We start from the raw sequence: 27,403 nt of genomic DNA, 5'->3' as shown, positions 1-27,403 counted from the left end.
TTTTAACTCCTTTAATGTGAACCTTTAAAAATACTTCATTTTTGAATGAATTCAAAAATTAAGTATTTTTCTTCATTGTCCATTGAAAGCAATTTGAAATTCAGTATCCTACACACTAAAAGGACACAACACGGCATAGTTAAATTTAAATCAGGAGTTGCGTACTGAGTGACGTCGACAAAAAAACTAATAGGTCAAAACTTATATCTACTTATTTACAAGTAGTTTTGTCGCCTTTTGTTTGATACTTGTATGAGTTAACAGGTTTTTCTTTAATTTATATTTGTAGGAAAAATAACCACCTCTGACATAGGCCGTCCATATAATTTGCCCAAGTACAGTGAAAGGGGTAATACAAGTAGCAGAGTTAAATTAAATTAGAAGCGCGACAAAATTGATTAAAAATAATTACTCGTTAAATTTACGATAGAATTTATTATTTAGTAATATTAAAATTTAAAAAACCTGCAAAGACCCTATTTCGGTAAGTAAGCACTAATGCTTTAATTCACTTCTTTGATTGTCTATTAAAGTTATTCAAGCATATTGTCTATGAGCGATGGACGAAATGGCCGCTGTGATGAATGTGACATCGCTGTATACGTTGCGTATAGTAATAATTGTTGATCCGTTTTATAGAATGCGTATTTTATTGATCGATCGTTTGCTAAAGAAGGCCTAATACTTCCGAGTGTTTTATGTATATATTAGAGAACTAAATTGTTAATGAAACCGAGAATTAGATGGATCTCGCTATAGTGCGTGTGAAGGCTGAACCGGGGACTGGCGATCTAGGAGACATTATTAACTCCGCGGAAGGGACGCCATGTTTCTACGTACGTGAGGAGCCAGGTGTTGCAACTGTGAAGGATGAACCGCGGACTGGTGATGTAGAAGGAGCTATTGTCCACACTGGGGAAGAGGGGCCATATCCCTACATATGCCAGGAGCCAGGTGTTCCCGCTGTAAAGGCTGAACCGGGGACCAGTACTGACCAGCCTAGGACAACCAGTGATGTAATTCTCTACACAGAGATGGATATTGATTATCATGACATTAAACATGAAATTTTGGAATCGTCTCTCAATAAAAAAGATATCTCTAGTAAGTCCATCACTAAAATTAAATTATAAAAGCTTAGAATTAACCCTTAAATTTAATTTATAAAGAACTGGTTATATCCTCAATGGATGACATCTTTAAAAAAGCATCTTTGTACAAAACTTTCAAAGAAAAAGACACCACTAATTTACGAAATTCTCGAAACGCTGGATTGCCAAATAATTTAACTTAACACAGATACAATATAACTGAAGCTTTAAATCATTATTCATATAAACATATTACATCATAGATGAAGAACATTTTAGAGAAGGGAATATAATAGTCTAGGCATCCACAGGGCTTATGACCTGTCATTGGCTGGTTTAAGTAGCCACTTTACACACTGTAACATTCACCATTAATGGTGGCCATTTAAACCATCCAATGACAGCTTATAAGCCCTGTAGATGCCTAGACTACCATATTTCTTTCTCTAAAATGTTTTTAATGTCTGTTGTAATATGTTAATATTAACAGCTCCCTAAGGGATTAAATCCAGTCCTTGTCTACAAAAATTTGGACAAACGCAAAAGATTGTTGATAAATCCACCTGGTCCAAGAAGAAGTATAAAAATTAAATATTTTCAGGCGTTGCCTAGTATGTAGGTGAAATAATAAAATCAGATGAATGTCACCAGCATCAATAAATGTTTCAGCTCTTTAACTTCACAAACATCAACAGATAAAAGAAGTGAAGGAATATAGATGTTCAAATACGGGCAGAATGGTGAATGTTAAACAGTGCAAAGTGGCCACTTAAACCAGCCAATAACTAACTAGTGAAATTTCAAGGATTTAACTTAGAATCTTGTTTCCCAAGCCACATTTTTTTAGACACGTCGAGTATGGAAGAAATAAATTATTGATTCTGAACAATAAGTTAAAAAAGTGGCTTGGAAAAAAGTTTTATTTACAAATTTTACTTTAAATGTGTTCATATTATTTTTAGATTCAAAAAGAAGAAGACTCCACAGGAATCCAGAAAAAAGCACTGTTATTAAAAAGTCTTCTATTAACAGTAAACAATGTGCGCAAAAGTCGTCGAAACGCACAATGGAGAAACCATTCTCATGTTCAGAGTGCCAATTTAAATTCCATAAAAAAGGTTCTTTAAAACAGCACATGCTGACTCATACTGGAGAAAAACCATTTTCGTGCTCGCTGTGTTCTTATGTATGTTCCAGCAAAGGTAACTACAAGCGGCACATGTCGACTCACACCGGCGAGAAACCATTCGCGTGCCCAGAGTGCGATCTAAGTTTTTCGCAAAAAGAGGTTTTAAAATCGCACATGTTTACCCATACCGGGGAAAAACCCTTCTCGTGTTCGGAGTGTGAATTCAAATGCTCACGAAGATTCGCCTTGAAGTCACACATGTTAACTCACACTGGCGAGAAACCATTCGCATGCCCAGAATGCTTGTACACTTGTTCTAATAAAAGTAACTATAAGCGACATTTGTTGACTCACAGTAATAATCGACCAGCTTCTAGTTCCAATTGTCACTTCGAAATATCACAAAATGAAGCGATAGAAACATTTGTGAAACCTTTTTCTTGTTTAGAGTGTCAAAGTAAATTTCTACACAAAAAAGACTTGAAATTGCACCTGCTAACTCATACGGGCGAAAAACCATTTTCGTGTTCAGAGTGCGAATATAAAAGCGTGCGTAAAAGTTTACTAAGCTCGCACATGTTTATTCATACTGGTGAGAAACCATACTCTTGCTCCGAGTGTTCATTTGTGTGTTCAAACAACAGTAACTTTAAAAGACATTTGTTGGTTCATACCGGAGAGAAACCGTTTTCCTGTTTAGAGTGTCCATTTAAATGTTCTAGAAAGGTGATTTTAAAAACCCATATTTTGACCCACACCGGCACTTCATGACTAAATTATAATATTTTTTTAGTTTAACACACACTATATCGTAGTCTAGAAGACAAAGTGCTTATTACAGAGTTTTTAATTTTTCTGGAGAGCACCTAAATATTTTGTTCCCTAGTTCGCCCGCACCTAGAGTATTCCCCCGTTATCTGGTCTCCATATTATGACGTTCACATCAAGAATATTGAATCAGTTCTACATCGATTTTTAAGAAAGATAGGCTGGAAGTTGGACTTATCCAGAGACCGATAATACGTATAATGAGTTAGAAACTACCTTAAATATATCTTCTCTTCAAGACCGTCGAAAGAAATACGACCTTCTTGTCCTATTTAAAATTCTCAACTCACTCTGATGCGCCTGAACTACTGAACTCAGTAAAATTAAATGTCCCAACTAGAATCCTCAGACAAAACTTACTGTTTCATACCGATAACCATAGAACTAAGTATGGTTTTCATTCCCCTATGCCCAGAATTCTCAGGTCTGCCAACAAACATGCCAGTTTTGATTTCTTCGATAACAAGTTGTCTTCTTTCAAACGATCACTGAATCAAATTCAATTATAAACACCTCTCTCCCGCTTCCACTCCCACTGAGTCTACTATATGCCATTGTGTCTTTCTACTTTCCTTCATAATAACTTTCTATGTAGAAATTCGTCCTTAAAATGCCCATTGGGCGTATATATAAATAAATAAGTTACTTTTTGTCTTTGTTTTCATGTCATTTATTACGAATATGCAACTGCGATTTTAGAAGAGATGAAAAATTAGAAGTGTAGTGGGTGCAAATGGTACACGCTCCAAAGTCCAAAGTCTTTTTTGTACATGGCATGTTTGTCTTCTAGACCATCGATATTACATGAAATATTTTGAGTATGTTCAAATGTTTTGATATAATGGCTGAATGGCAGCAGCCTTGCAAAGTGAAGTTGTGTGCGCTCACCTCACAACAGCGCCAGCGGTCAAGTACTCTCTCGAGAACCGTTGCTCGGTTACTAGCACATCCACGCGGGGGATTCCCCTCGCGTTATTGCGTTTATAAAGTTCATGGTTTACCTCTTCGTTCTCATTCTCAAGGCACTCTCTTAATACCCATACACAATTCCTCTTTCTTCTCTAACTCATATAGTGTCCATGCGGCTCGACTGTGGAATCATCTCCCATCCACCATCAAAGATGTTACTACATTATCTCTGTTTAAATCACGTCTGAAGAAACATCTCCTTTCTCTTCCTTAATCTCTCCTCCTTTCCTTTTTCCTCTTTCCTCATTCCTCTTTTTTCCCATTGAGTAATAGTTTCGATTTAAGGTAATTTATAAACAAATACGTTTATTTCTATTTTTATATATCTTTAAATTTTTAATCTTTTTTTTCTATTGAATATGTTCTGTAACTTGAATTATAAAAATAAAACTTTTATTTTATTGGTTGGTTGGAAGAAATTGCCATTTGGCAATAAGCCCGCCAATGTACAAATAACATTATGTACAAAAAGTTAAATAAATAAATAAAAAATAAAGCTAATAGACAGACTCTGTCATTAAATAATCTTTTGTGTGTTTATTTCGACGCTGTTTATAACATAAGTGCATCTATATTTTTTTAAATATATTACAGTTTTCAACCTCATATTTGTGTGAGCTAGGTTTCTCGACATATTAAAACGAAGAAACGCGAAAAACTTAGCAATTTAGATGAAGAAATGCGAGTAGCCATATCAAATATTAGACCTAATATCGCTGGAATTCGTAAAAGCCGACAAGCTCAGGTGTCATATAATCATTTTTGCCGCAAAAAGTTTCATTGGAGTATTTATGTATTTTTTTAATTAACGCAATTTTTGACTTGTCTGTAATAAAATAATCAGTTTTATTTTTAATAAAAGTTATTTTGTATGTTTTTAAATTTTTTTTGAACTCTCTAGGGCAGTGGCCCCAGTGAGGTCGATGGAACAGAAATGGTTAATATTTTAGTAACATAATGAGGTAGTTCAGTGGTTTTTTCATACTTTTTTATTTGTTAAAAGCTCAGAGTAATAATGCGCCAAGCTATAGTGGAGCCCAAACGTAAGAAAACTATTCTATGACTATTGGGTATTAAGTTAGCTACAGTTCGCAGCAAAACAATGGGGCGTAGTACTCGGGTCGAGAATTGCGGAATGGATATTAATTTGCATTGTAAATACTTTTAAATGTGTACCTGTGTATTTATCATTGCTGGGTTATTCCAATTTATTTTCCTATAATTCCCCTATATTTATTTTATAAAACTGAAAATACATGTTGGTGTTTATTTTTTTCTTTATTTATTAATTTTATTCACAATACACTTATGTTACATTTAGAGACATAAATCTCAACTCCATGGGTCGAAGTCCTGTGTTGAGTTTGTTTGTTTGTCCGTCACATCTCCGAAACGGCGAGTCGTAGCGGCCTGAAATTTGGACACGTCATTTAAGATGCGGTTTCAAGGTTAACGTTGCTATTTTCGAGTAAAATTTGAACCGACCTCTACTCGATAAAGACTCGAACTTTATATGGATGCCTAGTGCGGCCCCGACATATTGCCCGTAATCAACTGTCATTATCAACAGTAAACATACTTTAATTTACAAATTTATCCCCTAAATTGTGAAAAAATTATATCTGATAAAAGGAAGTTTTTAAGCAACATAATACACGTGTCGGGACAATAAATGCCAAAAATCAATGTAAATCATGGGAAAATATTCGAAATCAATTACCTGCGAAAACTGTCTCCTTTAACAGCTTTGACGCTCCTACTGCTGCAACCAAACACACTGCGATTCACCATAGTCGATTTTTATTTATTATAACGTAAATATTTCAGTTATTTACAAAGTCAAGCACAGCGACAAAAGCATCCGATAGAACCATCATGTGTTAGTTGTCAAACGAAACAAAATGGCCGCCAATTTGTTGCTAACCAACAACCTAATCTATAGGTTGACGCATTATTACTCCGAGGTTAAACGCATAGAATTATAATACACCAGAAGGCGCTTAGAGTCATGTCTGCATACATCGCATTGTGTCCAAAAGAAAATATTTGTATTAAATAAAAAAAATCCAACTTGCATGTTTATCTGAAGTTTTATTTTCAATTTAATTTACAATAACTATACAAAATACAATGAAATGAATATCGCACAGTACTGGCTGAACCTAACCGTGAAAATTGAAATTAATTTACGTTAAATGTAAGTAATTAACAACGTTGTTTCGAAAAACAAAACAAACAAACAAACCATCACGCCGTTTCTCTGTAAGGATAGGCAGAGAGGACAGAACGCCACATCACTCTGTCTTTGCATACAGATCTCGCTGCCTCTACATTGATACATCTTCTCATGCACGCACGCCGATTATTCCTACTCTTGACATGTCCATCTTCAAGTATTTGATGGACTTGATCGTGGCATGTCTTTCTCGGTCTTTCTTGTTTTTCGCATCCGTCAACATTCGCATTGTAGATCCTTTTAGCCGTTCTTTCGCTGTCCATTCGCTCTACATGCCCAAACCGACGCAGCACCCCTTTCTTGATTCTGTCAATAATACATGTCTCAGCCTTACACAGATCTCGACATTTGTGCATCTATCATACATCGTTTTACCATACATTGCTCCCATACATTAGAGTTGGCACTAGAACTCCATTGTGAACTGCTAGTTTAGCCTCCTGCGATAAATATTTGTTTGCCAAAGTAGATTTCACTACACCGTTCACCCTGTTCCCGGCACTCACCCTCCTTCAATATCTTCCTCAGCCTTTCCGTGCCTAGTAAACAAACTTCCCAGATACGCAATTTCTTCTACCTGATTCAAAAACAATGCTGGGCGGAGAGAGTCTGAATTTAGTTATTCAGTCGTCGGTGGCGTGTTGCGCTTCTGTGTTGGTAGGCCTGGCACCTGGAGTTGCCAGTGCACATAACGTAATATACTTCCAGAAATCAGCTTATAGAAATGTTTCCCAAGCAAAATTTGATGACAAGATATTAAATGGATATATCGAAGTTATTAGACGCAATGTGTATTAGCTACACATCACCAGGAAGGGGGGGTTCATGGAGAAGTAGACCAATCCTCTTTGATCGAAAGTCTTGTTAGTTTTAGCTTGTTTTTCCAGCAGCAGGGTGAAGTGTCCAGTACCTCTAGTATTCGGAGGTAGAGTATACGACCAGCGTCAAATCTGTCTTATTCCAAATGTTCTACATCCATATTCTTCTTAGGAGAGATTCCTATGTCTTGCAATTTCCTCTTCTTGTGAACCAACTTGGTGTGGGTCCACCGGGCGGCTGGGTGCCTGAATGTCTTACCGCACTCGGAGCAGGGATACGGTCTCTCCCCGGTGTGGATGAGGAGATGGTGCTTCAGTATGGTCTTAGTCTGAAACAAATGGAAATTCGACGACATTTTTAGTAAGCTGAAATTTTGCAGACAAATGTTTGCATCAATCGTCTCCAAGCGCGTTCCTCTTAATAGCAACTTTAATCTTGGGAAAATAAAAAAGTCAGACGGGGCCTGGTCTGGAGAATACGGCGCTTGGTTGATGAGATTAGTTGAATTTTTGGCCCAAAACTCCCAAACGATCACCGCTGTATGAGACGGTGTTTTATCGTGGTGTAAAATCAACAAATTGCCCTTCCACATTCCTTCAGCGTTTTGGGGACGAGGGGGCCAGTGACGCGTTTCATACCCAAAAGATCTCGATGATGAGATGCTCAATTACACAGCAAGCTCTCGGATTGGCACACGTTAATTCAACACGATTTGCTTTGCCGATTCGATGTTTTCTTCGGTACGTGACATTGCCGGACGCCCAGTATGTTAATCGTCATCTAAGCATTCACGGACGTCTTTAAAGCTTTTATACCATTCGTATGCCCGTGTTTTCGACATACACGACTCTCCAAAGGCTTTATCCAACATTTTCAATGATTCGGCAAACGAAATTTCATTAGCAACACAAAATTTGAGGCACGCTCGTCGTGCCAATTTTTTATCCATTGTAAAAATTGCCACACAGCATTTTTTACTCAAACAGACGCTGACAGAATACTGAGCATCCGATCGCCGTCAAACTTTGACAGATTGTCGAAAACAGTGCTGTCAACGTAGAATTAAAAATAGTTCAGAAGGAGCGTAGAATCATATTTGAATACATCGGACTGTGTCCAATAATTCCCCACTATGCCCTACTTTCGCCGCGCGCATTCGTGAAGTCGCCGCGTAATGTTGCACGATGGGAAAAAATATAATCATAACACAAATTTAAGGGGAAAAAAAAAGCAATCGGTTAATTTATTTAAAATTTTGTTGTGCACGCGGAAACATTCACATGACATAAAACGGATATTTTTATATCATGTTAAAGAATATTTGATGTTTTGAAGATAATGTCGGTCAAATGTCCACCACGGAGTTGTTCAATCCGAGATCCAATTTTTATTAATTCTCTCAATGATGTCATTCGTGATGGGAAATTACTAATCAATGATCAAATCGATTTTTTCATGCAAACATGAAACTCTGTTTCCGAAAATTAATATTAAAACGTAAAAACAAGCCGATTATAGTGTGTTTAAGACCATTATTCACCAAAAAATAAGACATTTATACTTTTTTCATGAACAACGTCAAATGAATTATTTTTTTGTTCGATCAATTTACATTGATCAATTTTTCGCATCTCTAACGTATTTTCAAAATAATGTAACCTTGTAAGAACGTCGTTTATAATTAGGTTTATTTTAGTTTTAAAGCTGATTTTATATATTTATGTTGATTTATGTGTCAAGCATTGTAGTAAAAAAATTAATTAACATGCCAGATTCAAATGATATTTCGTGTGTCAATATAAATCACTACTAAAATGTTACTACAAAGTTATGTCGTCACATTTTCTGACAAATGTCATTCTAATCAAGCTATATTTTAAGGACTGTAGTTTGCTTGACATTGATTGGCAAGAAATAGTGAGTGTAAAACATAGTGAAAAGGGTCGATGGATTTGACTCACTGCGAATCCTTTGGAGCAGACTCCGCACGCGTACTTCTTCTCCCGCTCGATGCCCAGGTGCTTCCGCTTGTGGTGCTGGCGGACGGCGCTCGAGGTGCGGAACACGCGCTCGCAGCCCGCGCAGGGGTAGCCCGCGCCCGCGCCGTGCCACACGCTGCGGTGCTCGCGCAGCTGGAAGGACGTGCCGTGCCGCGCGCCGCACTCGCCGCACGCGTACCTGCGCCAGGGGGCGGTGCTCGGAGTATATTTAAATTTCTTTCTGACCACACGAACCGTTCAGTTTGAGAAAATTATAAGCACAAATTAACTAAAAATCTACACTACACTAGGAAGAAAACAGAGGGGATGGGAAGGAAAGAAGGAGAAAGAAACAACTCAAATATTTCAATCTAGATTTAAATGTGAATACAGAAGGGGCTTCTCTGACAATAGCGGGTAGATTATTCCATAATCGAGCAGATACTACTGTGAAGGAGGAGCCAAAAATATTAGAGCGGCGAATGGGTATTGAAAGAGTTCTCTTGTTACTAAAATGAAGAGATAGTCCATGTTGTGCACGGTATCATTTATATTAAAATTGCGAGCATCTTCTAACTCTTTTTCATTATGATTCTCTGACAAAAGCACACTATATCTGAATTATGCTATTTACATAAATTATTAAATAATAAAGTAGACTCTTTTAATCTTCTCTCCAAAATTAATAATTTATACTTAACTTGCCCCTCAATTTATTTAAAAAACAATTAAGGATCATTCTTTCTGGCTGCGATACGCTTCCACTTGCTATTTAATGATGCTCGCGCTTACACAAACTTGAACACTTACTCCCACACAAATACACACAAACACGCCTCTACAGTTACTCTCATACAAATACACTCAAACACACCCTTTTGTTGTACTGTGGAGAGTAACACCAAAAGCCGTGTGGTTAGCAAAGCCAAACCCCACTTTGATCCGCAACGCATAATCCGCTGCAAAGTCAGCTCGGACAAGATATTAAACCAGATATATATAAGATATGTATTAAATAAACATGTTAGATTGTTCTTAGAATTTCGACATGGAACCTAATTTTATATCTTCTATTATATTTGTGTTCATTTTATGCTGATTTTCTTTACGCCAGTGCCTCTTGGAACAGAAGTCTGGCGTAAAACGACGTTTATCTGTATTTTCAAAATCAATATGGATTATTGTGGAGAAATATTTCCACATATAATTTATTGTGACACCGGGATTAATGACGAAGTTCTATTTCAATTTGAGCGGTCACAAACAAAGTTCGAAACTGAACCGAATCGTGGCGTATTAAGGGCAATGCCAGTGCGGGCAAGAGACAATCAGTGGTAATGCATTGAAGATGTTAGGATTTGTTCTGCGTACTGCCAGGGTTTTCGAAAATACCGGCGTTCTGAGAGCTCATTACGACTCCTCGGTGCGAAGTAGACTCGAGAGTGGCTCGATGACTTGGGGGCCACATGAACTGAAGTACTCTCTTATGATAGAGAAAATCCAAAAGGAGATATCTCTACACGAGAGAGTGCGGGTATTATTCTCGGCTCTATCCGACCGAGTCTCTCCAGGGTCGGCTCGGCTGCAACAGTTTAGAGACTAGAAGGAATATGGTCGATAATCCTGAGATTATGAAGAGCATTGGTTTGTATGTTCCTGATAATTACCTAAGACAGCGTCAGCATAGATTGTTTCATATTCCGACATACAGGAGCACCCTGCCGTTGAAAGGGCTATCGGTACGCTGAACAACATCGCTCTGGATATTGATATGTTCCATGTATCCGAAGTGGTTTTCCGGAGCAGGATTCTCCTACTACTTTGACATAAGTCTCTTTGATGTATTTTTTTCTTTTTTATAATACGTACGCATTGAATGTATATGTTATATTTAAATAAGTGAATTGAATTGAATGTCAGCCTGTAACCCTGTCATAAATTGATTTCCGTCCAAGAGATGCATTTCGACCGCTTTCGTTCTTCCGCATCGAGCTGACGTCCCGGGTCATCAACGGACCGCCAGTTTTCGGTCGGGAGCCCCACGCGCCAGAGTTGCCTCTCTCGCAGCACGTCGGAACGAGAGAACGAGACTCACTTGAGAGAGCCCGGCAGCGCGTGCTTGGAGGAGCAGTTGAGGTGCAGCTTGAGGGACGAGGCCGTCTTGAAGCCCATGTCGCACTCCACGCAGTAGAACGATCTCTCGTCGGAGTGAGAGAGGGAGTGAGACCTCAGAGCCGTCTTGTTCACAAAAGTAATGCCGCATTTCTGGCAGGAGAAATTTCGGATCGTTGTATGAGCCCTCCTGTAAGAAGTGGCAGATTATAATTGTTTATTTATTTATCAACACATTTCCTTATGATACATACAGGCACAATGGGCAATTATAATGGATTTTTTATTAGCTAATAAATTAATCTCAAAAATCACAAGCCGATGGTACTATTCTACTAAAATCTGTTCAGAAATAAGGGAGATATAAAGATTCAATTCTAGTCATTTAAATGGTGCAAAAAATAAACAATTCGTGACGTCGTCAAGTATGACGTCTTTGATGTTTCTTCCTCATTCATACATCCCCTTCGATTTCGCATGCTTTTGACATGACCCGACTTGAGATTTTGGTTTATCTGTTCATGCTACGTTCATTTTTGCCATATATACTTGCTTTACCATTCTTTCGTCATCCATTAGTTCTACATGACCAAACCATCTCAGAGACCCTTTGTTGTTCTTATCAGTTGTACCTGACTCATATTTACACTCTGCCTAAGTTCATCATTCGTAACCCTGTCATACATTGATTTCCCACACATTCGTCTAAGAGATCACATTTTGACCGCGTTTCACTCGGCTTTTATCCTTCCTTTGCCAGTTCTATGTTTCACTGTAAATAATGAAGAAGAATACATTATTGACTGAATTGTTGTAAATAATGAAGGAGAATACATTATTGACTGAATTGTTGCAAAATAATGAAGGAGAATACATTATTGACTGAATTGTTGTAAAATAATGAAGGAGAATACATTATTGATTGAATTGTTGTAATTTTTAGTCTCACTTAGTAGGTGAATCGGTTCAGCCGGATGAATCTCGCCCACACGATAAAGGTTTCAGCTTTTTTGCTTCACAAAAGTTAACAGATGCAAGATTAGTTGAAATGTGGAAGTTTAAACATAGGGAGAACGGTAAATGTTACGCAGTGTGTAAAGTGGCAACATGAACCAGTCACTGATAGGTCATAAGCCCTGCAAATGCCTAGACTTCCAAATTCCCTAGCAACAAATTAAGATATAAATAAAGTTAAATCAAAGCGAGGAGTTTTTAGATGATTTTATCAGAAACATTAATTTGATAACGCAATTTGCTACTCACATGATGTGTTCGTTGCGCGACGTGGACGACGAGAACATTCTGCTGCAGACGGTGCATTTGTAAGGACGCAGTTTGGCGTGGGAGCGCTCGTGGGACTTGTGCGTGCCGTTGCTCCTGTAAAATTACACATATGATATAGTTTAGTTTAACATATTACAACAGAGATGAAGAACATTTAGAGAAGGGAATATATTAGTCTAGGCGTGCACAGGCCTAAGGACCCGTCATTGGCTGGTTAAGTGGCCACTTTACACACTGAGCAACATTTACCATTATGCCTACATTTGAGCATCTGTATTTTTTATTCAGAAACACACAGTCATACATAATAAGTATTAAAAGCAATAATTTTTTAATACAAAAATGTCTGCCTTAAAACAGGTTGTACCTAGTTAGGCAGACTAGAACTGATCCAGAGGAATCTATCACCTAAGTGTGTGTGTAGAAGATAAAATAATTGTTATTTTTGTTATTAATTTTAATTTTCGTAGACAAGGACTGGATTCAACTCCCCGGGGAGCTGTTTATATTAACATATTACAACAGAGATGAAGAACATTTAAGAGAAGGTAATATAAGTCTAGGCATCTACAGGGCTTATGACCTGTCAATGGCTAGTTTAAGTGGCCACTTTACACACTGTGTACATTCACCATTCTGCCTATATTTGATCATCTATATTCCTTTAATTCTTTCATCTGTTGATTTTGTGTGAAAGATAAATAAATAACAACAATATTTTGAGTTTGTCCAAATTTTTGTAGACATGGACTGGATTCAACTCCCTAGGGAGCTGTTTATATTAACATATTACAACAGAGATGAAGAACATTTAAGAGAAGGTAATATAGAAGTCTAGGCATCTACAGGGCTTATGACCTGTCAATGGCTGGTTTAAGTGGCCACTTTACACACTGTGTAACATTCACCATTCTGCCAATATTTAAACATCTATATTCCTTCAATTCTTTCATCTGTTGATGTTTGTGAAGTTAAAGAGCTGAAACCTTTTATTTATGCGGGTGAGATTCGTCTAATTGAATTATTTCACCTACATACTAGACTAGGCAACGCCTGAAAATGTTATTTTTTTCAATTTGTATACTTCTTCATGGACCAGGTAATTTATCAACAATATTTTGAGTTTCTCCAAATTTTTGTTTCACAAACATCAACTTTATCAACTTTAACTTCACAAACATCAACAGATGAAAGAATTGAAGGAATACAGATGTTCAAATATGGACAGAATGGTGAATGTTACACAGTGTGTAAAGTGGCCACTTAAACAGGCATTGACAGGTCATAAGCCCTGTAGATGCCTAGACTTCTATATTACCTTTTCTTAAATGTTCTTCATCTCGGTTTTAATATGTTAATGTAAACAGCTCCCCAGGGAGTCGAATCCCGTCCTTGTCTACAAAAATTTGGACAAACTCAAAATATTGTTAATAAATCCACCTGGTCCATGAAGAAGTATAGAAATTGAAAAAATATCATTTTCAGGCGTTGCCTAGTCTAGTATGTAGGTGAAATAATTCAATTAGATGAATCTCACCCGCATAAATTAAGGTTTCAGCTCTTTAACTTCACAAACATCAACAGATGAAAGAATTGAAGGAATATAGATGTTCAAATATAGGCAGAATGGTGAAAGTTACACAGTGTGTAAAGTGGCCACTTAAACCAGCCATTGACAGGTCATAAGCCCTGTAGATGCCTAGACTTCTATATTACCTTCTCTTAAATGTTCTTCATCTCTGTTGTAATATGTTAATATAAACAGCTCCCCGGGGAGTTGAATCCAGTCCTTGTCTACGAAAATTAAAATTAATAACAAAAATAACAATTTCTTTATCTACTACATACACACTTAGGTGATAGATTTCTCTGGATCATGTCTAGTCTGCCTAACTAGGTACAACCTGTTTCATGTACCAATGAGTAAAACATCGTATGTTAAAAATGCTTTTTTTCGTAGGACTTTTTCAATGTACAATACAAAATTTAAAAATATAGATTACACAAACATCACTCTGTCAGATTTAAAATTTGCACTAAAAATGTATTATGTAACTTAGTAGACATTATAATAATAAATATGTACATCTCCCCTCCCTCCTTATCCTCTCTTCAAGCATTCTTGTCCTTATCCCGCCCAATTTACAGTAACTTAATGTTCTTAAAATTGATATTTAAAAATCTTTGATTATTGAGTACTGTTCACGCCAGCTGGTGCAGGGTTCTCGCTTCGACGGTCTCGCCAATCTCGGGTGACATGCGAACGAGGAAAAAGACACACAGTTCCTTCAAAATATTATTTATTTTCTAATTCCGCAATGTCACATAAATCATAATTGAAAATAGTCTGAAAAAGTTGAGCGGGCACATATTCATTAAACACACAAATCAGCTCAAATAAAACCACAGGGCAATCACACCCTCACACTCGCAACTCGTAACACTCGAGGATGCGTACAAGCCTCGCCTGTCACTTAGGACCTTCCGTCATCGTCTCTAGAGGCTCACTATTGAATGTCACGGAAATAATCATTATTGTAACTGTTCTAAAAGGTAACCGCAGTTTCTTTAAATGATTACATAGATACACATTTACCTAATACACGTAACACTCGAGGATGCGTACACTCCTCGCCTGCTACGGTCTGACTTTCCGTCAGCAACTCTACAAGCTCAGCACTTGCAGACTTAAGATGAAGACTGAAGCTTGTTCCTCTCTCACAAGCTTTCCAAAACCTATTTCGATTACATTCTACAAAAAATACTGATATTTTAGTGCCAAACAAAATATATCTAAGACCTTTTCAAACAATTACGAGATTTCTCTTCCTCAATAAATTAAATTATATGTGACATCCTATGACAAGAAACAATAAACTAAACTAGGATCTTAACACAGGACAAATGTCCGGTTCTTTGAAATATTACATAAAAAAATACAAGGGTACAAAGTATACACAGAAAAATAAATATCTCAACTTCAGTAGACGACATTTAAAAGGGCATAAAACAATAATTCACTATATACGACACTTTTGAAATAAACATGTTGCAAAGCAAAACAATAACATCCGAAATTGCTAGTCGGTATACAAAATTAACCAATAAAGCGTTCTTTGTAAAGTATTATTTCAACCCGACAAATCTTCGGAACGAAGTTAGTAATTTAAATGCGTTCTGTAAAGAATTATTTAATAAACGGAATATTGCTCAATTTAGTTTTGGCCCCAACAAGTACATGAAAATAACATTTTTATATGTATAAATTGTATGTATTTATTTGATATGTAATGTATATTTTCTTTACTAACTTTGTATACTATGTGGAAATCTGTTATTAGTTCCGAGTTTATACACTATATCTGTTTGTTTACTAAAAATATGTATGTAGAACTGTTGATTTCCCTAATAAAATAAAATAAAATAACTGTCCATTATTTATTATAGGAGCAAAAATTCCTAAATATTTCTTTCTACCCACGAACAGGCCGTGCCTTTGTGGGATTTTTGTTTACTAGTTTTACTGTTCATATGTATTTCATTGCTAAGTCGAACGTCATGGTCTTTGAAAGAAATGTAACTATGACTGAATGTAAGATTGTAGTAAATGGATATAGTTTGAAACAGGTCGAAGAATTTGTATATCTGGGTAGCATGTTTACTAGAGACGGAAATATGGACGAGGATATTGAAAGGGAGGGTTAGTGCCGGTAACAGAGTTAATGGTACCTTAAAGTCTGTCGTAGCAAATAAGTGTCTGTCGCAAGAGGCTAAATTAGCAGTTCATAATGGAGTTCTGGAGCGAAGCATGGAGTTGGAAAAAAAGGGACGAAAGTAGACCGAATGCTGTTGAAATGCGATCCCTCGGGCGAATGTGCGGAAAAACAATGTATGATAGGTGCCCCAATGTCGAAATTAGAGCAGAATGCAAGGCTGAGTTAAGCATTATCGACAAAATTAAGAAAGGTCTTTTGCGATGGTTCGGTCGTGTGGAGCGAATGAACAATGAAAGAACGGCTAAAAAGATTTATGATGCGAATGTGTCTGGTTACAGAAGTCGAGGAAGGCCGAGAAAGACATGGCATGATCGAGTACAACAAATTCTTGAAAGTGGTCATGTGAAAAGTCGGAATAATCGACGTGCATGCATGAGAAGATGTATGAATGTAAAGGAAGCAAAGGAAGTGTGCCAGGACAGAGTGGTGTGGCGTTCTATCCTCTCTGCCTACCCCTCCGGGGAAATGGCGTAATGGTTAGTTAGTTAGTTAGTCATTGCTATGTAATTATTCATGTTATTTTTAATACTCTGTTTTACCTCTTATTTATTTTGTGTGAAAAAAAAACAAAAAATAAATAAAAAAGGTCCGTGGTTTGAATTCCACTCTACCCCAACTTGATTCCCATTTCCTAATGGTGAGTTATTTAAAACTCGTTGAAAATGACCCTCAAAATTCAATATTTGCATGAATTATAAAAACGTAAATTGTCGGTTGGTTGGAAGATATTGCCATCTGGCAATAAGCATGCCAATGTGTAGTTGACATTATGTACAAAAAGTTAAATTAATAAAAAGCCAAACTTTTATTGATGTAAGAAAAATTCTAATCAAGAGCTAGGCTCTAATTTTAACTCACACGCTAATCTCTTTATCATTCGTCATTTATTTGTTAGTTGGAAGAAACTGCCATTTGGCAATAATCTCGCCAATGTTCAAATATATTTACGTACAAAAAGTTTAATAGTCTCTACTAATGCTAACCATAACATCTGCTCACATCTGCTTTAGTGCTATTCCCTTATCTCTACTCGAGATCTCATCCCTACTCACGCGCTAATCTTTCTTCTCTGCTCACGCGCTAATCTCTCATCTCTACTCACGTGCTGATCTTCCCGCACAGCGCGCACACGTACGTCTGGGCGGTGCCGTCGTGAGACTGCGCGTGCTTGACCACCGACCCGCGCGACTGGAACACCACGGGGCACCGCGCGCAGCCGTAGCGGTCCGTGTGCGTGTACACGTGCTTGCGCAGCGCGGGCGCCGAGTTGTAGCGCTGCGTGCACAGCGAGCACACGTACTCTCCCGCAGCCTGCGCACACAACGATACAATATTTTGAATGCATCCAAATACTTGTAGACAGGTGGAATTTACAAGGGAGTTTAAGATTGGTATGCATTTTAAAATAAATAAATAAAACATGTTGAAACTGAAATAAAATAAATGTAAATATGATCTATAATATCTGCATCCAGGCGCATGAAGAATACAGTTTTGTGAGTGAAATAGAACAAGAACCTTGGATAAGTGTTTTTGACTCAATGGCTTCTCTAAGGGAAAAATCCTGAATAAGCCACTCAAGAAGAGATGACTCCACCTAGTGGTTGATGAGTTTGACTGCCAGTCTAAGGGTCCTGGGCCGCGATTATGATGGGAAGTTAAAGACGTCGTACATTTACCATGACGGTATAGTTGAAGATAAATTCTCTCTAGCGATTATGAAGATACACTACCGACCCACCACCTTCAAGTTTTTGGTACATCGATGTGAAACAGGGGGAAGCGTATGTCACAGTACACATATCTACGCACTGAAGTTACATAGCTTCAGTATGACGTCATAGTTGAAGATAAAATCTTCCCGACTGATTACGAAGACGCACTACCGTTCCTCCCCCATAAATTTTTGATGTAAGTACATCGGTTTGTACCGATGAGTCTAGCACCCCTTAAAATACACATAAAAAAAATTGTTCCATCGAGCAATTTTTCCTTTAATTACGATTTGTTTAAATTTTTAATGATTCTGAGGTTGGCATTTTTTTTCTTAAAAGCCTATTAAACATATGAGAGAGAAATAAGTTAATTTTGATGTCAAATTAAATTCTGTCATAATTGTCAGTTTTGAAAATTAGTGGCTAGATGCAGTGGCTAGACAGGCTAGATGCTGCCCTATTAACATACAAGAGCATCTAGCCGTAAAATGTTGCAACTGTATAAAAATCATTTATATATATTTTCCATATGTTTTACTATCTTCCTGAGTGTACGTATTGTGACGTTAAAGGAGCTGGCTTTGTAATCGCTCAGTAGATAAATACAGACGATCGTTTAGCATACCATCTTGGCAATTGTCATAAAAATTATGTTATATTAGAATTTATTGGAGTTTGTAATCGCTTTGAAGTGGGCACTTTCTATCACAGAAGCCTATTTAAAATATAAATGAGAACTATTTCAAATTTTAATGAAGTAAGGAACGCGGACTAAATTTTTGGGGTCATTCATTGGTCGGACTCGATCATATGACGCCGAGATGAGAAGTCGGTAGAACATGCCGAGGTAAATAGAGAAAGTACAGAAGAAAAAGATAGCGTCCATAATTGCGGCCCTGAGTTCGATTCCTGGCAGGGTGGGCGTGAAATATTGATTTGAAAGGATTTTTGAACTGCAAAATTTCATTGTTCCTGGACTGGCGCCTGAAGCGTAAAACTGATCACCTTAACTTCATGCAATAGATGATCGCAATGCACTATGCAACAATCGTTCTGGAAAACGGAATGATGATGAATGATAAATTGTGGAGGGCGGAGAATAGTGCCCTGCGGTACTCCCTACGTACCTCTTTGTGTCTCTCGTCGTGAAGGTCCAAGCTGTTCTGGGTGAGGTAGAACTTGGCACAAGAAACGCACTTGTAGGGCGCTTCCAGATAGGCCTTGGAGGATCGCACGGCCTGCAGCTCTGCCACTTGTTGCTCGCGTGTCTGCTTTATGATGTTGGCCTTGCTCGGGTCAAACGGGTTGTAGATCACTCTCTTCCCGGATCGGGCTGGGACAGTGACATACAGAATTATACTACTACTACCATCATGCCATTTCCCCTCGGAGTAGGCAGAGAGGATAGACCACCACACGCGTCTATTCTGCATTCATACATTCCTTCCTTTCACATTCATACATCTTGTCATATATGTATGTCCGGTTGTCTGCTTCGGACGTGACCAGACTTGAGATTTTGATTTATCTGATCATGCCACGCCTTTCTTGATCATCAGATCATTAGCCATATGTATCTATTTTATCATTCTTTTTTCATCCAGTCGTTCTACATGACGGAACCATCTCAGCGAGCCTTTCTTAATCGTAACCCTATTTCCAACACATTTGTCTAAGCGACCGCATTCACTCTGCTTTTGCCCTTCCTCTGCCAGTTCCATATTTCACTTTCATAAATGAGTGTTGGGACTAAAACCCCATTGTGCACTGCCAGTCTAGCACCAATTGACATATTTTTATTAGCAATTACCGTGCTTAGTGCGCCTTCCATTTTGTTGCCCGCATTCACTCTCCTTTCAGCATCTTTTTCTACTCTTCCATATCTTGAAAACATGCTTCCCAGATACACAAATTCTTCTACTTGTTCGAGACAGTCGTTGTTTACATTTACTATGCAAATCAGTAACCACACTTCCCCTTTCTAATACCTTATATTTTTGTTCATCGCCATCTTTTTCTACTCTTCCATCTCTCCTAAACAATTAAAAATTGGGCAAATGTGACAAACCTCTTTCCACGGTGACTAAATTATATAATTCATTTTTTTCTTTCTTAACACTCAAGAGCTCAGAATCGCTTGCGTCTTCGTCGTCATTTTCCAGGGAAGCTAGAATCTTTTTTGCCTTTTTTTTCGAAGTAATTGCACCCTTACGCAAAGACTTCTTTCGCTTGGATTTTATGCTGGATTTGGTTTTTCTTACTTTAATTTTATCGCTGCAAAAGTCATCTACGTTATCTTCGTGTTTGATAATTTGTGCTGAGATCAAATCATTTTCATCACCGCTTTCAATGTTGGAATTGTATGTAGGATCAAATTCGCCCGAATCATCTTCCTCGTTCCCCAAACCAGAGACATCATTTTCCCTTGAATTCTTCGAGGAACTTTTAACCTTATGAGATTTCTTCAACTTTCGCTTTAATTTTGTACTACTTTTTGATGATTTGGTTTTCATCACACCATGGCTTACAATATCATTGTTGTTGACTGAAGAATCATCTAATTCTAACTTAATATTTTGTACTGATATCAAATCTACATTTTTTTCATCACCACTTTCAATGTTGTAATTGTTTGAAGGACAACGGCGTGTCACTCTTGCAGACCTTTCGATTTGGGTAAATGTCTCAGTTTGTGAACTGTTTAGGTGTCTGTGGCGCGTTTGGATGGGGAGGTGATTGTGTCCGTCACCGTCCAAACACTCCAGAGTTTGTAATGTGGAACAAGCGAGGCCCCCGACCGGGGCGAGGTTGGCCAGCGTACTGTAGTCCTGCAAGAAGCACTTAGTTAGGGCAAACAATCTCATGGTATGGAGACCAGTGGCAAACGGTGATTTTATTTACAGGTAAGCTATAAAAAAATATCATTTATTTGTACTGACATAGTAGGTATATAATATAATGTAAGTGATATATTCTATAAATTGCTATTATTTCTGTGGTTTTGTGTGATACAACAACTCTCATCTATGAAATCCACTCAAACGAAGTAACTTTGTAATAAATTATATTGTGTAGCTATATTATCCATTAATTGAACACATAACTAGTATGAAAGTTTATAAAAATTAGCACAATAAATTCAGTTAGTGTTAGGTTTTATCATTACGATTGAAATGTCAACTGGCCGATTAGTTCTTAGATTCTGTAATGGAATATACGCAAATCTCCCAAAATATCAAACTAATAAACTTCAATCTGTTTTCAATGCAGCGGCGAGGCTTATTACGGGAGTACAAAAATATTCTCACATCTCACAACATCTTCGAGATTAGCGCTGGTTAAAAAGCCCAGAGAGAATAAAATACAAGCTGTGCTGGACAGTATTCAAATCCCTTCATGAAATGGCTCCAAAATACCTATCGGACCTTTGTATTAGGGAAAATACATGTCAAAGAAAATCTACTCTTAGGTCGGCATTTGATTCAGGAAGAGGAAAACTTGTCGAAATCCGGCGCTCCCCAAACACTAGATTTGGAGATCGCGCTTTTGCCGCCGCCGGCCCCTCTGCCTGGAACCTATTGCCTTCAAACTTACGAATCATCGACAGTCCCAGTCAGTTCAGATCCCAACTAAAATCCCACTTCTTTAGACTATCATACCCTCAATTTAAAATCTGGAAATATAATATATCACTTTAGTTTAGTTAGAATGTAAGTTTAGGTATACAATTGTAAAGCGCCCTTGAGGTGATTTTTTACAAAAATGGCGCTATATAAATCAGCCAAATATTATTAATATTATTAGTTCTAGAATTGAAAAAAGCCAAAAACAGCCGTGTCGAGCGCCACATGTGTTGTGTGAGTCTTATGTCAAAAGTATCATCTCAAAGAAAAACAGTCCTTAAGAAATAATGTTTGAAAAACTTTTTTCCAAATCGAGAACCTTCAAAGAATTTGTGTCATCTGCAAGTTTGCTCTAGGAGAAAAATCCCGCCACTGGGTTTGAGATGTTCAAAATATAGTACATTTATTTGTATGAAGAAATAAGCTGGAGTAATCGGCTAGTTCCTTGGCTCATTGCTGGCGCTGGGCACGCTTTATTAATATTGTTATTTATTTTTAAAGAAAAATACAAATGGTGGCAATGATTTATAAGAACTAGTAATTATTTGTTTGTTTTCTGTAAATAAAGTTAACATAAAACATTATTATAATACAACAGAGATGAAGAACATTTTAAAGAAGGTAATATAGAAGTCTAGGCATCTACAGGGCTTATGACCTGTCAATGGCTGGTTTAAGTGGCCACTTTACACACTGTGTAACATTCACCATTCTGCCTATATTTGAACATCTATATTCCTTCAATTCTTTCATCGGTTGATGTTCGTGAAGTTAAAGAGCTGAAACCTTTATTTATGCGGGTGAGATTTATCTAATTGAATTATTTAACCTACATACTAGGCAACGTCTGAAAATTTGATTTTTTTCAATTTCTATACTTCTTCATGGACCAGGTGGATTTATCAACAATATTTTCAGTTTGTCCAAATTTTTGTAGACAAGGACTGGATTCGACTCCCTGGGGAGCTGTTTACATTAAAATATTACAACAGAGATAAAGAACATATAAGAAAAGGTAATATAGAAGTCTAGACATATACAGGGCTTATGAACATCAACAGATGAAAGAATTGAAGAAATATAGATGTTCAAATATAGGCAGAATGGTGAATGTTACACAGTGTGTAAAGTGGTCACTTAAACCAGCCATTGACAGGTCATAAGCCCTGTAGATGCCTAGACTTCTATATTACCTTCTCTTAAATGTTCTTCATCTCTGTTCTAATATGTTAATGTAAACAGCTCCCCAGGGAGTCGAATCCAGTCCTTGTCTACAAAAATTTGGACAAACTCAAAATATTGATGATACATTATTACGGATCGTCAAATATAATGGTGAGCTGCGCATAATGGCTTCTATACACGATTCGCCCCTGACGCAGACAGCTGAGCAGAACACATATTACCGTGGGACCATCCTTTCTCGTGTGCTGTTCCAGCCACTGCGAGATGGCGCTGTTGGCCCGGCGGCAGTTGGAACGGAACTGAGCTGCCAGACACAGCTTGGAGTAACACCATATGCACAGTCTGTACGGGAGCTCGTCATCCTTCAGTATCTGGAGAAATATTCAACATTGACTATATCAAAAAATATAAAATATGAAATTCTCTTGAAAGAGTCCAAAAAAAATTCTTACGGTATATAAATTTTAAACTTAGAATCAGTCATGAATTTTTAAATTACGATTTTTTACTCAAAACATTAAATTTGTTAAAACTTAACGACAGAAGAAAAATTATAGACCTTTTAAATTTATTCAAAATTGTAAATTCAATATGGGATTGCCCCGAACTGTTATCTCTCATCAACTTCAGGGTGCCTGGAAGAATGACTAGACAGGTGCCACCGTTTTGTAGCAACAATTCACGGACAGTGTATACTTGTAATGCCGTATTAAACAGACTTCACGAACTCGGCAATAGTTATTCCCACGTATCTGATATATTTAGCGTAGGGTATTGTTCCTATGGAACAAACCTTTTGAACTTTTTCAAAGATGGTGAATGGTAATTATATTTATTTATTCATGCATTTCATAATATATACAGTTTTTTGTTCACTTTGCCTAGCTGTGGGAAACAGTACTTATGATTTTCTTGAATATGCTGCATGATTATTAGGTTAAGTTTTTTAATATAAATCTTGTATAATTTTTGTTTAATTTTTTATTATATAAATCTTGGGTATAAGGTAATTCATGTTTTAAAAAAAAAAATATATCAAGCCAAATATGTTAATATTATAAATGTTTGTAAAAGGCAGATTTGCCGTTTATGTTTATAAAATAAAATAAAATAAAATATCAGTACGAGAATAATTCCTAAAAATGTTTGACATTTACTAAAAATAATATTTACATATTTCTTTAATTGCTTTAAGATTTTTTGATCACTTGCGAACGAATACTTATCAATGAAAAGTTACACAATTCTTTTTACAATGTTATCCAAAAGGTTTTTACGGGCTTTCGTGACACAAATAGGCATTTCTGTTTCAATGAGTGCTCCAGGTCTTCAACGATGTATGTCCCCGCATGTTATGTGCCGATGTAGAGAATGAATATTCGAAGTCCAACAGATCAGCTTGCCCACCACATACCGCACACCGCATCTGAGGACATAAGTCTCCTTGGCGGTGCCTACATACACGGAAAATTTGCTCGTTGTCAAACGAGAAAAGCTGCCCGAAGGAGCTCTCTGTAATCTGGTAGCCTTAGCATCTTTTTGCTGAAAGAAAGTAATCCAGAAGTACATAATATGTACTTCATCGGATTGAGAAAAGGGGGAAGTGAATTCTTCACTGACTGGGATTAAATTGATTGGACATGATCAATTCGCCGAAATGATTACAAAACTTTCTAAAAGCCTTGAAATTCTTTTTGGAAGCCACCAGATCTGATATTCCAACGGGACCTTTAACAGGGTTACGGATAGTAGCGAGAAGCTCCATTCGGTAACCATAGAGAAGGGGAAAGGGACAAGACCACAGGATGTGTTCGGAAGATTCAAGGAGAGTCCAACAGATCAATTGGGAAGACACGATGATGTTGTATATAAATTTATTATTTAATCGACATTACAAAAAGCCAATTAACTATTATACTTGAAAGCTTCCGTGTATATTAAAACAAAGTATTACATCAGAGTGACGTAGTAGCCACGAGAGATAACATTTCTAATTCATTATCAAAGGACTGCGTATAGATTTATGTAATGCAAGTTTTGGTCCTATGCTGGGTTTGATACAAAAAATAGGTACATTTATTCTTCCCACGCAAGATCCTGAGATTCATGCAAAAGTATAGGTATTTCTCACGCACCGAAGCATATGGTTTTCAAGTGCATTCTATAAACGACCCTTTTTCATAAAAATACATGATTTCTGCATTCCGTAAGATGTTAATATTGGTCCCAGGGGCTTTACCAGATGGTTAGGTGCCAAATGCATCAGAACTCGGGGTATATTTCATCCTGTGGAGAACGTAAATTCTACCACCAGCTAACTACATGACAATACGTACTATGTAAGTACATAACACGCATATGCTTCATCTTAGAAGCGGAACTATTTTGTTAGGTTAGAAACATAGGAAAAGTAAAATATAATCTCCATACCTCGACATTGCATATTTCTTTTATGAGATTCGCGGCGTTGACGTCTAGGACTCTAGTGTATTTGGAAATGTCTAAACATGTCCTGCAAATATTTTCAAGTAAAATATTTTTATTTTCCTCTTCCATTTTCAAATATTTACTTTGAGAAAACCGCGGAAGCTGCTCCGGACGAAGAATGTTCGAGAGCGCTGCATACGAATTTTACATCACATCAAGCGTTCAGAGAATAAGACATTAAGCCAATATAAAAAATTAAATACATTTTACATTGACGTTTGACGTTTCATCAATCGGACTTATAAACAACATAGAGCTGTACATTCGAGCGAAAACAATCGAATTTATTCGATTATTTGATTCATTCGAAAGCTTGACCGAATCACGAATGATGTTCAGTAGCTCAATCACAAATGACTATCGACGTGTTAATAAGCGACGTGATACCATTTTCTCACCATGGTTGTTTATCGTATCGAACATCCGTGAACACCTAATATTAAATGTCAAAATATTTACGTTTCGCGACGTATAATCCTGCTGCTCAATCACATATTTTGATTTTACCTGTGTCAATATGGAAAATATTCCAAAACTGCTATTTTAATTTATTATTTATCACGCTATTCATTGCAATGTGCCGGCGGTTGGCGAGCCAAATGTCAAGAAAATCAGTCGCCATAGTAATTGTAATTTAATTTGCATTTTTTGTATTAGATACTCCTTACTGTTTTGCAAATGCAATATATTGTATTCTTTTTAATAGTAAACGCAGATTTTTCGCCAATAAACTGTGTTTTTTTTACGAGGAAAACAAAAAACAAACGCACACGAGCGTTGAATTATGACTGCGATAACTTAAGCATGTTCATTATTATTCATTGTTATCGCTCAAATGCTTAGCATATTTTTAAGCATATCAATAGTTAATTTGGTAATGTATCCAAAATAAAACAAGTTTATTGGATTATAATTCTACTTTATTTTTTATCAAATATACAAAGGGTATATTGTGACGCGTTTCGTCTTGTTAGGACATTTTTAAACAAACTAAAAAAACTTTATTTTTATTTTTTATTATATACCTACTAAATATATAAAACTTGTCATGTTCTCAATAAATTAAATTAAAATGAAATAATATTATAAAATCTGAATGTATTTTACCTTAGTTGACATTAAACATGAGTGAAACCTGTGTAAAACATCAATGTAGAGTTTCAACAATAATTTTCAAAATAAACCTGTATAAATGAAATCAATATTTTTATAATTATTACATTAATTTTAAAGTCATACCCTTACAAATGTTTTTAAATAATGGAAGGTTTTTCCCCAATATAACCAAAATATTCCTCTAATATACTCAGTACACCCTTATTGAATTTTAATTACTCTACTTATTTTGGCTTGTATAGAAATCCACAAACATAAAATAGCAATTATTTTTAGTATATAAGGAAACTTTGTAAATATTTAAGTTAGTTTGTTTGAAAATGTCCTAACAAGACGAAACGCGTCACAATATACCCTTTGTATATTTTATAAAAAATATAAAGTAGAATTATAATCCAATAAACTTGTTTTATTTTGGATACATTACCAAATTAAATATGGAATTCTACCAATTGTCTGCATACACAATAAATATATCAATAGTTATTTGTGATTGATCATTTATTTATTTTATAAATTTATTTCAAAATATAAGTAAACATATTGAATAACAGGGAATCTAGATTTTTTGAATTTTTTTTATTAATAAATTTCATAAAAGGTACATGTTTTTAAAAAAAATCTATACATATCTACTTTTACACATCCAGTAAATGTTATCACTGTAACTCTGCAAAAAAAGAGACTTACTCTTGTGCTTGGAGAGTGACTTACACTGTTGTAGTTGTTTATTTATAAGAGTTTATATCACTTTAAATATGCGAGTACATGAGAAAAAAATAATAACATTGGATATTTAGAGAAAAAACAATAATAGATTCATACTAATTAAAATTTAATGTAGTTTTTACAAGTGTTCAAAAAATTTCTTTTGATTTACTTTAAATTTATTTATTGATATGCTATTTTTAATAGTTTTAAGTTTATTGGGAAGATTATTATAATATTTTACGCCTTTGAAGACAAAGCTATTTTGACCATGACTTGTGTGGAATTAAAGAATTTTAATAGTATGTTGGTATCTGAATTCATCTCAAATTCTTTTATTTTTTCT

General features: G+C 36.4%; 2 protein-coding genes across 3 annotated transcripts; one reads left to right on the top strand and one right to left on the bottom strand.

The window, feature by feature from the left end:
• Positions 1-577: 577 nt before the first annotated feature.
• On the top strand, positions 578-3,133 carry LOC148274839 (uncharacterized). The gene is made up of 2 exons (XM_088236563.1): positions 578-1,104; positions 2,054-3,133. Exons 1-2 carry the CDS (start codon positions 744-746, stop codon positions 2,989-2,991), a joined length of 1,299 nt encoding a protein of 432 aa, XP_088092689.1. The 5' UTR covers positions 578-743; the 3' UTR covers positions 2,992-3,133.
• Positions 3,134-6,088: 2,955 nt separating this feature from the next.
• On the bottom strand, positions 6,089-25,493 carry LOC148274838 (uncharacterized). 2 transcript variants are annotated; one of them, XM_088236550.1, is made up of 9 exons: positions 25,177-25,493; positions 22,968-23,117; positions 20,007-20,766; positions 19,066-19,271; positions 17,326-17,534; positions 12,427-12,540; positions 11,147-11,353; positions 9,034-9,250; positions 6,089-7,400 (listed from the first exon to the last, which is right to left on the bottom strand). In XM_088236550.1, the coding sequence occupies exons 1-9, from the start codon at positions 25,300-25,302 to the stop codon at positions 7,209-7,211; spliced, it is 2,181 nt and encodes a 726-aa protein (XP_088092676.1). In that variant the 5' UTR covers positions 25,303-25,493; the 3' UTR covers positions 6,089-7,208. The 2 variants fall into 2 exon arrangements, with proteins under 2 accessions (XP_088092676.1, XP_088092677.1); XM_088236551.1 differs by having other exon boundaries at positions 25,317-25,491.
• Between the last annotated feature and the right edge of the window lie 1,910 nt (positions 25,494-27,403).

Source organism: Micrasema longulum, unplaced genomic scaffold (assembly GCF_059751315.1).
Source record: "Micrasema longulum isolate JH-2025_06_02 unplaced genomic scaffold, ASM5975131v1 h1tg001567l, whole genome shotgun sequence".
Taxonomy (NCBI): Eukaryota; Metazoa; Arthropoda; class Insecta; order Trichoptera; family Brachycentridae; genus Micrasema; species Micrasema longulum.
Note: the sequence above shows the minus strand (reverse complement) of the source record. Positions and strands in the feature narration are given on the sequence as shown.

Excerpts from the sequence above, each read along its gene's own strand:
- LOC148274838 (XM_088236550.1), bottom strand. The coding sequence starts at position 25,302 with ATGGAAGAGGAAAATAAAAATATTTTACTTGAAAATATTTGCAGGACA. Across the intron at positions 17,535-19,065 it reads ACGACGAGAGACACAAAGAG|GCTGCGGGAGAGTACGTGTG; the intron begins GTACGTAGGGAG and ends TTGTGTGCGCAG. Across the intron at positions 9,251-11,146 it reads GCGCTGCCGGGCTCTCTCAA|GTACGCGTGCGGCGAGTGCG; the intron begins GTGAGTCTCGTT and ends CCCCTGGCGCAG.
- LOC148274839 (XM_088236563.1), top strand. The coding sequence starts at position 744 with ATGGATCTCGCTATAGTGCGTGTGAAGGCTGAACCGGGGACTGGCGAT. Across the intron at positions 1,105-2,053 it reads CAATAAAAAAGATATCTCTA|ATTCAAAAAGAAGAAGACTC; the intron begins GTAAGTCCATCA and ends TATTATTTTTAG.